The sequence below is a fragment of the Callithrix jacchus genome, chromosome 8 (assembly GCF_049354715.1).
Source record: "Callithrix jacchus isolate 240 chromosome 8, calJac240_pri, whole genome shotgun sequence".
Classification (NCBI taxonomy): Eukaryota; Metazoa; Chordata; class Mammalia; order Primates; family Cebidae; genus Callithrix; species Callithrix jacchus.
This window is the reverse complement of record NC_133509.1, coordinates 109044517-109057187: the sequence shown is the minus strand read 5'-3', so window position 1 is coordinate 109057187 and position 12671 is coordinate 109044517. Positions and strand designations below refer to the sequence as shown.

General features: G+C 39.6%; 1 protein-coding gene across 7 annotated transcripts in view; it reads right to left on the bottom strand.

The window, feature by feature from the left end:
- LIN52 (lin-52 DREAM MuvB core complex component) overlaps window positions 1-12671 on the bottom strand; it is a 124710-nt gene that overhangs the window by 100119 nt on the left and 11920 nt on the right. For 6 of the 7 annotated variants that reach the window (XM_002754102.5, XM_035260999.3, XM_009006336.5 and 3 more), the window contains exons 4-5: window positions 10188-10254; window positions 6199-6282 (exon numbers count right to left, since the gene is read on the bottom strand). In XM_002754102.5, the coding sequence (XP_002754148.2) occupies window positions 6199-6282; window positions 10188-10254 (151 nt within the window). Of the gene's footprint in view, window positions 1-72; window positions 277-1171; window positions 1233-6198; window positions 6283-10187; window positions 10255-12671 lie in introns of those variants that run through there. The other variant, XM_078335440.1, reaches the window with a different exon arrangement.

Below are 12671 nucleotides of genomic sequence, written 5' to 3'. Positions count from 1 at the left end.
ATCTATGAGCTATGGTTAAAAAGGCAAAAATATAATTCTTATCTTAAAAAGTTACAATCAGGCTAGGCGCGGTGGCTCACGCCTGTAATCCCAGCACTTTGGGAGGCCAAGGTGGGCAGATCACGAGGTCAAGAGATCGAGACCATCCTGACCAACATGGTGAAACCTCATCTCTACTAAAAAAAAATACAAAAATTAGCTGGGCGTGGTGGCACATGCCTGTAGTCCCAGCTACTCGGGAGGCTGAGGCAGGAGAATTGCTTGAATCCGGGAGGTGGAGGTTGCCATGAGCTGAGAGAAAAGGCTGATAGAAGGACACCTTACTGAGAAAAAGAAATAGTGTGAGTAGAATTAAGAAGATGGGGAAGTATTCCAGAAAGAGTGAGACTGCTGACAACTAGTATTCAATAGGATTCATGACAATGGTTCTTAGGATAAAGAAAGAAATGTTGTATTGAAACTTACAGGTCTAAATCAGGATCATACCCAGGTAATAGTGATGGAGCAGGATTCAAGCAGAACATAAACCAAGCCATCATCAACAAGTTTCACACCATATTTACTCTGCGTTGTTAACCACCCACTGTCCTAACAGAAGACACTCCAGACTTTATAAGACCTTCAAATATTACTTCTCATCACTAAAACACCAACTACCAGAAAACAATTTCCAGAAGCTTTAGATAGAGATACTGCATGTGTTTTGGAAACGGATGAGTAAGAAGGCTAGAGTAATCTGGCAAGGGCCGGAGTGCAAAGGATTTTGAATGTCATACTATGGAGCCTAAATTTTATCCTATAGGTAATGAAATAGTACCAATGATTTATGAGCAAAAGACAAAGAGAAGCAAATGTACTTCAAAAAATAAGGCTGTGACCAGGCACAGTGACTCACACCTGTAATCCCAGCACTTTGGGAGGCCAGGCAGGTGAATCACTTGAGGACAGGAGTTTGAGACCACCCTGGCCAACATAGCGAAACCCTGCCTCTACTAAAAATATTTTTAAAAGGGGCCAAGGTCAGGAGATCGAAACCACCCTGGCTAACATGGTGACACCTCCTCTCTACTAAAAATACAAAAAATTAGCCGGGCGTGGTGGCAGGCACAGCTACTCGAGAGGCTAAGGCAGGAGAATTGCTTGAACCCGGGAGGCGAAGGTTGTAGTGAGCAGAGGTTGTAGTGAGCAGAGGTTGCACCACTGCACTCCAGCCTGGGAGACAAAGCAAGGCACTGCCTCAATTAAAAAAAAAAAAATCAGGCCAGAGCAGGTGTGGTGGTTCATGCCTGTAATTCTAGCATTTTTGGAGGCCAAGGAGGGAAGACTGCTTGAGCCCAGGAGTGCAAGACCAATGTGGGAGACATAGACCTCGTCTCTACAAATTATATATATAAAAAAAAAAATAGCTGGATATGGTGGCATTGCACCTGTAGTCCCAGCTACTTGGGAGGCTGAGGTGGAAGGATCCCTTGAGTGCAGGAATTTGAGCTGCAGTGAGCCATGATAATGTCATGGCACTCCAGCCTGGATGAGAGTGAGAAATCGTGTCAAAAAAACAAACAGAAAAATAATATGGCAGCAATAACAAGACAGATTGGAATAGAGTAGTTGAGAGGCAGAGGGACAAGCTAGAAGGCGACTGCAACATAGTTCCTGTAAGAGTGGGAGGACTCTGAGCTCAGATGGAAATCATAGAAATGGAATTCTTTATATGCTAAGGCAAAATTTTACATATATATATATATATATATATATATATATATATATTTGTTTTTGTTTTTTTTAAGATGGGGTTTCACCATGTTGGTCAGGCTGGTCTTGAACTCCCGACCTCAGGTGATCCACCCACCTTGACCTCCAAAGTGCTTGGATGAATGGCGTGAGCCACCACGCCCGGCCAAAATATATTTCTATATATTTCAAGGTAATTTCATATAAATTAACTGCCCCAATCAAGCCAAGGGGCCCCAATCATCTGAGAGGCTATAGATGCCTATAAGAAGAGTTACTGCATTCCAAACTTTCCACACCAAAAGAGTTATCTGAGGCATAATCATATACCAATTCAAAGGGTAGCGTTCATCTTCCAAAAGACACAACCTAGTTACTACCAGCCCTTGAAGGTTCTTATAATTTCTACATTAACATTTAACAATGTTCTTGGGAAGTGACAATCATGTTTTGAGGACAAATATTTTTTGCATTTTTTTTGTTTCCATCATCTTTATCAGTGCAGATATTTGCATAAAAACAGGATCACTGGTCCTTGGGGATTCATCAGTTCCTACCGCTTATTTTTCATCCATGTCATCTTCTCAATTAATGCAGAAAGAGGATTTAGACATTGAAACACCAGATTAGGGTGTCAAGTAAAAGCCAACCCCTAGAGTAAATGAATAATCTGTAAGGACGAAAAAAAATCTTGTTTTTATGCAAATACACTATACACAATAAAACAAAGAGACATTGTATCTAAGAAGTTCAATACACATCAATGTTATTGCTTCTAATTCTAAATTTTAAAACTATTTCATGTCAGCTAAATTCACTATGGTCAAGGAAAATGGCAATCAATTGCAAAGCACTACTACAGAAATTGAAATAACACCAAATTTCGAACTAGAAGATAATTTTGAAAAATCTCAGCTATGCTCATGGGACTCATTTGGCAGAAACAAGCATTTCTCTTGTACAGTTCTGGTTTAGTGCTGAAGGTGGCTGAATTAAATGACTTCAAATCCCCACCCCCAAAGCCTTAAGTTTTTAGAAATACAAACAGCAGTAATAATGGCTTTAACCGTGTAGATTTTTAAAAAATAACAAACGCCACACCAAGTTTTTGATTCTGTTGAAAGCCATTAAAATAAACTTTACTGATGCTTAGGGAACAAACTAATTATTCTGAAAAATAATAAAGAAAGAAAAAGAATCATTTAGCCCATCATGCCAGTAGGAGCAGTTTTCAAGGTAACCAAATAGTTGATAAGATAAAGTCCTTTTCAGAAAAATTCTAGCCAATAAGAGAAATGACAGAATCTTACTACCTTGCAACCTATAACGAAATAGTAAATCTAGACTGTGATCAAAGCCTGCTACTCTAGTTATAAGACTGATGAAGAATATTACAATGAATAAATCTGATTGTCATAGTTCCACCTGTATTTTATTTCCCTCTCTCATTTGTTAAAACTAGTCATTTGCTCTGTAGATTTTTCAAATTCTGGGTATTGTTTATTCCACCCCTGTGGTAGAGCTTAACATGTTCACCTATCCCTTTTTATTTCCTGATAGTTAGATCTAGAAACCATCAACTATTAATCTTAACATCATAAAAAGAAAGACCAGCACACATAACGTACACAATACGACCTGTGAAATATTCTTGCCAAAATTTAAAAAAAAAACCAACAAAACAAGCCTGTATCTGTGTAAGTTTCTAGATCTAACTATCAGGAAATAAAAAGGGATAGGTAAACATGTTAAGCTCCACCACAGAGCTGTAATCAACACAACCCAGAATTTTGAAAAATCTACAGAACAAATGTGTAGGTTTAACAAATGACAAGGGGAAATAAAATGCAGGTGGAACTATGACAGACTAAAAAAGATTTCAGAGACATACTAAATACAGTAAGTATATGAACCTTATTTAGACCCAAACTCAAATAAATGAACTGTATAAAGACATTTGAGTCAACTAGAGAAATCTAAACCCTAATTGGCTATTTTATGATATTAAACAAGTTTGTTAAAAAATTTTTATGCACAATAATGAAACTATGGTTATTTTTTTTTAAATAACAGTAGCTGGGTACAGTGGTATGTGCCTGTAGTCCCAGCTACTCAGGAAGCTGAGGTGCGATGATCGCTTGAGCCCAGGAACTCAAGTCCAGCCTAGGCAACATAGAAAAACCCAGTCTCTTAACAAACAAACAACAAAAAAAAAAACTTACATTGTGTTCCTGAAGGAAAAAAAAAACGCCAGGCCGGGCACAGGGCTCATGCTTGTAATCCCAGCACTCTGAGAGGCCAAAGTCGACATATTATTTGAGGTAAGGAGTTTGAGACCAGCCTGGCCACCATGGTGAAACCCCATGTCTACTAAAAATACAAAAATCAGCCAGACATGGTGGCGCACACCGACAGTCCCAGCTACTTGAGAGGCTGAAGGAGGAAAATCGCTTGAACCCAGGCGATGGAGGTTGCCGTGTGCCAAGATCATGCCACTGAACTCTAGCCTGGGCCACAGAGTGAGACTCTGTCGCAAAACAAAAAAAAAGAAAGAGTCTTTGTCTTCTGAAAATGCATATGAAGTTACTCGATGATGGGGTAATATGATGATACTTTAATTTGCTTTAAAGTAGCTATAGGAGTAAAACAAGATTGGCTATATGTTGATTATTGATGCAGGGCCATGGGTCATTATTCTGTTCACTGTACTTTGGTATAAATAATAAAAAGCAGGAAAAAATACTTCATTACATTTCTCAGTAGGAAAGCAGAAAAAAAGAAACTTTAATTAGAGGGACCATAATTTCCGCTACAACTATAGATAATACTGCTGACAAATCTATTTGGTAATATAGCATCTTCTTGATATAACAAGCATAAGATTTACATCATTGAAAAACACTGACACAAAGAGATAAAGGCTTGATCTTACAGCATTTATTACCCAAAGCTAGAAACAAAACCAAGGAACAAAATCAACTATGAAAGTCTCACATTCATGAATTTACTAATCACAGATTTGCCTTTTCATTATAAATCAAGAAGGTCCATGACATACATGGTAACTAGTAATTCTGCCAAGGTATAAACTTGAATCATAAGAAATAAATTACCGGTATATAGAGAAGAGTTAGGTACTAATGAGTGAACTTAGCAGGCCAGCTAACAACCATATCTCGAAGCAGTTTGCTGTTCTCTATTTCTTGATTCCATAATCAATTCAAAAATGTTTTCTTGGTAAAAGAAAGCCAACTGCTGAGACAGTAACAGAAATAAAAGATAAAGAGGTCTAAGAAAACGGCCAGGCATGGGCATAGTGGTTCATGCCTGTAATCCCAGCACTTTGGGAGGCCAAGGTGGGTGAATCATGAGGTCAGGAGATTGAGACCATCCTGGCTAACACCATAAAACCCCATCTCCACGAAAAATACCAAAAATTAGCTGGGCATGGTGACACATGCCAAGTCCCAGCTACTCAGGAGGCCAAGGCAGGAGAATCGCTTACACTCAGGAGGCAGAGGTTGCAGGTGAGTCAAGGTCGCAACACTGCACTCCAGCCTGGGCAACAGAAAAGACTGTCTCAAAAAGGAAAAAAAAGAGGTCTAAGGGAGTGACAACTGTTAGTTGAAAATTAGAAATTTTACATTAATTTTTTTTTTTTTTTTGAGATAAGTCTCACTCTATTGTCCAGGCTGGAGTGCAGTAGCACAATCTTGACTACTGCAACCTCCACCTCCCGGGTTTAAGCGATTCTCCAGCCTCAGCCTCCTGAGTAGCTGGGATTACAGGCATGTGACATCACACCCAGCTAATTTTTGTATTTTTAGTAGATACAGAGTTTCACTATGTTGGCCAGGCTGGTCTCGAACTCCTGACCTCAAGTGATCCACCTGCCAGGGCCTCCCAAAGTGCTGGGATTTACAGGCATGAGCCACTGCAGCCAGCCTTAAATTTGTAAAGTAAAATGTTGGTTGGGCACAGTGGTTCACACCTATAATTCCAGCACTTAGGAAGGCTGAAATGGGAGGATCACTTACACCCAGGAGTTCAAGACTAGCCTGGACAATATAGTGAGACTCTGTCTCTACAGAAAAATGTTAAAATTACACAGACATGGTGGTACACTTTTGTAGTCTCAGCTACTTCAGAGGCTAAGACAGGAGGATCACTTTAGCCCAGGAGTCAGAGACCAGCCTAGGCAACACAGTAAGACTCTGTCTATTTAAAAAAGAGATAATAACCTGAAAGGATTTCAATGTACTTTTACTATATAAAGAAAAATCATTTGTTACCTAGTAAATCCAGTTATTATTCCACTACACTCCACCTTAAAAAGTCAGTGAATTACACTGACTTCTTACCTTCAGAATGCTTCTCTTTTCCCTAATATACTTTCTGAATTGTAACTGGAACTCCCTGTGGAATACACAGCACATAACCCTGAACAAATGTGATCGGGGTACTCACACTCATCCAGCCCCAGCTGATAGGCTAGGTTCTGTAGGCCTCGTACCTTCTCCATCAAATTAGCCGTGGTGAGACTCCCCAGTTCTGAAACAGAATCATTTATTTCAACATCATTTCTTTCTACTCTTCTCTAGTAGCAACTCATTTGGGTTGGGAATTCCTGTTATAGAAGTTTTCAAGCTTAATTCCCATTGAATAAGTAGAAAGTGGATCCATAACTCCTCCCCGAATCTTCACACACACACACACACACACACAAACACACACACCCCAGGGAATTTTTCCACTACTGCAAAATTCCTCATAGAGGCTTACTCACTTAATAAGAAAAGAATTAGCATAAAAACAAAATTAGCTGAGCACAGTACCACATGCCTGCAGTCCTAGCTACTTGGGAGGCTAAGGCAAGAGAATCACTTGAGCCCAGGAGCTCAAGACCAGCCTGAGTAATATACCTCACCTGTACAAAAAATAATACAAAAATTCAGCCAGGCACAGTGGCTCACGCCTGTAATCCCAGCGCTTTTGGAGGCCAAGGCAGGTGGATCACCTGAGGTTAGGGGTTCGAGACCAGCCTGGCCAACCTGGTGAAACCCTGTCCCTACTAAAAATTCAAAAATTAGCTGGGTGTGGTGGCAGGTACCTGTAGTACCAGGTACTCAGGAAGAAGCAGGAGAATAACTTGAACCCCAGAGACAGAGATTGTAGTGAGCCGAGATTGCACCACTGTACTCCAGCCTGGGAGACAAAGTGAGACTCCGTCTCAGGAAAAAAAAAAAAGCCAGGTGCTGTGGCTCAGGCCTGTAATCCCAGCACTTTGGGAGGCCGAGGCAGGTAGATCACAAGGTCAGGAGTTCAAGACCAGACTATTTTGTATTTTAGTAGAGACCTGGTGAAACCCCATCTCTACTAAAATACAAAAATTAGATGAGTGTAGTGGCGGGCACCTGAAACCCCAGCTGCTCGGAGGCTGAGGCAGGGGAATCACTTAGACCCAGGAAGTGGAGACTGCAGTGAGCCAAGATTGCACTGCTGCATTCATTCCAGACTGGGTAACAGAGCAAGACTTCCTCTCAAAAAAAAAAAAAAAAAAAAAATCTGGGTGTGGTGGTGTATGCCTGTAGTCCCAGTTACGCAGGAGGCTGGGTAGGAGGATCACTTGAGCCCAGGAGATCAAGGCTGCAGTGAGCCATATGGCACCACTCCACTACAGTCTGGGTGACAGAGCAAGACCCCTTCTCAAATAAAAAAAGAAAAAATAAAATAACAAATTAAGTGTTTCATACTCAGGAAACATTATTTCTAACATTCATTTGGAATACACCCTTAAAATGTAAAACCCTGTCTTCTGATATAGCATTAAAAAAGCCTTGAAGGCAGATCTTATCTGGCAAAATGGACATTGTCTCCACTGTGGATTTTAAGTCCACATTATTTCAAGTTACAATAAAGTAGCAACAAAACACTTATTATTCCCCACTTCCCTAAGTTTAGAAAACAAAGACTAAATAAAAATCTAAACTTTCCCTTCAAACCAAATTCCTATTAAAATCTTTCAGTTTACTGCCTGGGTGCGGTGGCTCAGGCCTGTAATCCCAGCACTCTGGGAGGTCAAGGGAACACCTGAGGTCAGGAGTTCAAGACCAGCCTGACCAACATGGAGAAACCACGTCTCTACTAAAAATACAAAATTAGGAAGGTGTGGTGGTCCATGCCTGTAATCCCAGCCACTTGGGAGGCTGAGGCAGGAGAATCACTTGAACCCAGGAGGCAGAGGTTGCAGTGAGCCAAGATCATGCCACTGCACTCCAGCCTGGGCAACAAGAGTGAAACTCTGTCTCAAAAAAAAATATCTATTAGTTTACTAAGTAAAAAGACAGCATACTGTTGGAGGTTAGGAGCAAGATAGAGTTGGTTAGGTCAGATCTCTTTCACCATCTCAGTTACAATTCTGCAATGGCAGTTTCACTATTGGATGTTTCTGTGCTTCAGATATTTTGTGGGCCTGGAATTTGATGGATCAGCTGGTACTACCCAGATCAATAAACTGGTTCATCTGATCTTGTGGGCCCCACCCAGGAACTGATTCAGCGCAAGAGGACAGCTTTAACTCCCATGATTTCATCTCTGGGCCAACCAATCAGCACTCCCAACTCACTGTCCCCACAACCCACCAAATTATCCTTAAAAATCCTGATCCCCAAATTCTCAGGGAGACTGAGTAATAAAAACCTCCAGTCGCCTATAAAAAAAAAAAAAAAAAAAAGATAATACTTAAAAATTTTCTTTCCTGAATTTTAATTAAATAGCACCCAATTCCTTTTAAGTTTAAGACACAGGTCAGTTTACACAGAACATAATGCTATGATCCCTCACTAAATATTTAAAGTTGCCTTAAGAAATACATGCTGATGAGATATTATATAAACGTCAGTTTGAAACATTAGAAGAATGAACCTGAGATGCCCTTGAGACTTAATTTTTCCATGGCTGGAGGAGGGAATCTGCATTTAAGCATCTCAGGAAGAACAATGAATTACTTCTAAAATCAAATAAAAGCGTTTTTTAAATCCCATTTATCATGCCACAGTCATTATCTATACCTAGCATAAGTAGACTTTCTTGATATGTTCAGCTGTTTAAATACCTCAAGAATCCCAGGTTTTTACCTTAATTTCAGTCTATTACTTCACAATCATCATGAATCTTATCATCAGAAGGATGATAAAATAAGTAAAGTAGGGCAAAATCATGGAAAATTAATGTTTTTTAATTTAAATTTCCACTTTGTGGTTGAGTTTCAAATCGTTTATCAAGCAACAATATTCACTACTTATAGTATTCTTTATCGAAGAAATTGATGGGATAAAAAAATTAAAAATAGGCCTTAACCCACTAAGAGGTTATCATTTAATCATACTGACAATATATAGCAGTAAATCTTAAATAAGGCATTTGTGTTATAATGGAAAGAGACTATACTTAAAAGATCAGAGTTTAGGCTGGACGTGGTGGCTCATGCCTGTAATCCCAGCACTTTGGGAGCCCGAGGCAGGTAGATCACTGGAGATGAGGAGTTCGAGACCAGCCTAGCCAACATGGCGAAACCCCGTTTCTATTAAAAATACGAAAATTAGCTGGGCATGCTGGTGGGCACCTATTAGTCCCAGCTACTCAGGAGGCTGAAGCAAGAGAATCTCTTGAACCTGGGAGGCAGAGGATGCAGTGAGGTGAGATCAGGCCACTGCACTCCTGCCTGGGTAACAGGAGAGACTCCCATCTCAAAAAAAAAAAAAAAAAATCAGAGTTTAAATTTTAACTTTATATTTATATTTTTATTTTTTTGAAATAGAGTCTTGCTCTGTCACCCAGACTGGAGTGCAGTGGAATGATCTCGGCTCACTGCAACCTCCACCTCCCGGGTTCAAGTGAATTCTCCTGCCTCAGCCTCCAGAGTAGCTGGGATTACAGGAGCCTGCCACCATGCCTGGTTTTTTGTATTTTTAGTAAAGATGGGGTTTTGTTATGTTGGTCAGGCTGGTCTCAAACTCCTGACCTCGGGAGATCTGGCCCCCCAGGCCTCCCAAAGTGCTGGGATTATAGGCATGAGCCACTACCCCCAGCCAAATTTTAACTCATTCTATTTTGGTTAACTTATGAACTTTGAGTATCATCATACCCAACGCACAGGACCCTTATGATAATTAAATGAAAAAATTTGTTAGAGCTATTTGTTAACTATGTTATACAAATTTAAGTTCACATTTGAAGAATTTAGCAGCCCCAGCAGAACTCGCTATGACTGACTCTTGAATTGGCAGGATTTCTACACAAGGAAACGGTACAGAAAGGCATTGTAGATATGAAAAAGTACAAATAAGAAGAGTTAAATGAGAATTCTGAAGCCAAAAATACTTGTAAAAAAATGGAGAAGCAGTTTATGGAAAAACATAAATAACCAGTTAAAGTTATCCACCAGCATCACTTACCTTTCAACATGTCGATGTCATCACGTTCTATCTCGGCCATCCATTTGGGTGGAGAACTAGTAATAGGCTGTCAAAAAAAAAAAATATATATATATATATATATATACATATATCCATTATGTATAAGATACATAAAAAGTGTGAAGAGATCCTACTATTCTTTTTTTTTTTTTTTTGAGACAGAGTCTCACTCTGTTGCCCAAGTTGGAGTGCAATGGCACAATCTTGGCTCACTGCAACCTCTGCCTCCCAGGTTCAAGCAGTTCTCCTGCCTCAGCCTCCCAAGTACCTGGGACTACAGGCACATGCCACCATGCCCAGCTAATTTTTTTGTATCTTTGGTAGAAACAGGTTTCACCGTGTTAGCCAGGATGGTCTCGATCTCCTGACCTCATGATCCACCCTCCTTGACCTCCCAAAGTGCTGGGATTACAGGTGTGAACCACCGCACCTGCCCAAGACCTTATTATTCTTATAAGAAATATAGCCTGGGCCAGATGTGGTGGCTGCCACGGTGGGCAGATTACTTGAAGTCAGGAGTCAGGAGTTCAAAACCATCCTGGCCAACATGGGGAAACTCTGTCTCTACTAAAAATGCAAAAAAAAAAAAAAAAAGCTAAGTGCAGTGGCACACACCTGTAATGAATCCTAGCTACTTGGGAGGCTGAGGCATGAGAATTGCCTGAACCTCTTGAACATGGGAAGTAGAGGTTGCAGTGAACCAAGATTGTGCCACTGTAATCCCATCTGGGTGAGAGTATTACTCTGTCTCAGAAAAAAAAAAGAAGGAGAAGGAGAAGGAGAAGGAGAAGGAGAAGAAGAAGAAGAAGAAATGTAGCTTGTCACATAGTTTTCAAGTTGTTTGAAAATACTGTCAGATTACAATTTCAAAAATCTGGATATCTCCAGGTTTAGATATGGCCTACAAATAGTTACTGTAAAAAATATGGCTCATCTTTAAAGTCAGTCTCAGAGAAATTATTGTGGAAGAATAAGTATGACCACTGTTACTGATTTATGCCTAACAAGTTAGCATAGCAATGAAAGAAATTACTTGAAATTCAGTTCTGGTCAAAGCCTCCAATTCAAACATTTGAAACACTAATCAGTAAGTAACATTCTATGGCATAAAAGAAGATTCAAAGATGAATCAAGAATGAGAAAATCCTCATTTCAGTGTGTGAAGTCTGGAATGGTCATCACTAGGAATTTCACAATTTTATTGTAGAGGTTTTAGAAAACTTCAGAATTTTACAATTTTTCATTTATGAAAGTGAATTTAGAACTATGAAAGAAAGCCCATTCTTAGAATAACTTTGGGTCAGCAGTTCAATGCTAGTTGCACACCAGAATCACCTATGTAACTTTTAAAAATATAAATGCCAGGCCAGGTGTGGTGGCTCACACCTGCAATCCCAGCACTTTGGGAGGCTGAGACCGGGGGATCACCTGATGTCAGGAGTTTGAGACCAGCCTGGCCAGCATGGTGAAACCCCATCTCTACTAAAGATACAAAAAATTAGCCAGGCACAGTGGCATGCGCCTGTAATCCCAGCTACTTGGCAGGCTGAGCTGAGGCAGGAGAATTATCTGAACCAGGGAGGCAGAGGTTGCAGTGAGCAAAGATCATCCCATTGCACTCCATTTATACACACACACACACACACACACACACACACACATATATATATATATATATATTTTTTTTCTGAGACTGTTGCCCCGTCACCCAGGCTGGAGTGCATTTATATATATTATATGTTATATATATATAATATATATGTTTTTATATATATAATATATATATTTATATATATATTATATATTATATATATATAAAACAAGGCATTTATATAAATGCATATATATATATATATAAAATGCATATATATATATATATATTATATAAATGCCTTGGTCACACCCCAGACATAATGATTTAGAATATAAGGGGTAGGGAAGGGTCCAGTGGAAAAAGTAGAGCAAGGGACTCCTCACATGTGTTTTTCTTTTTTTCTAATTAATTTATTTTTTTCTCTTGGTGCTCATTTATTACAGTGCATTTTTCAAGAGCTCCATAGCTGCAGGTCAATGATTCTGTCATACACAAAAGGTAGGGTTGAGAAACATTATTTCAGCTTTGTGTCCTTCTCTTTTTTTTTTAATTAAAATGTACTAATTATGTGATAAGCAAAACACTTTACATGCATCATGTCATTTACCTCCAATCAACTCTATAAAGTAGTTATTATTCTCCCCATTTTTCATATTTAAAAAAAGCCAACTATGTTGGCTCACCCCTGTAATCCTAACACTATGAGAGGCTGAAGCAGGAGGATGGCTTAAACCCAGAAGTTCAAGACAAGCCTGGGAAACATAATGAGTAGTGAGACCTCATCTCCACAAAAAACTTTAAAAGGCTGGGTAAGGTGGCTCACACCTGTAATCCAGCACTTTGGGAGGCCAAGGTGGGAAGATCACTTG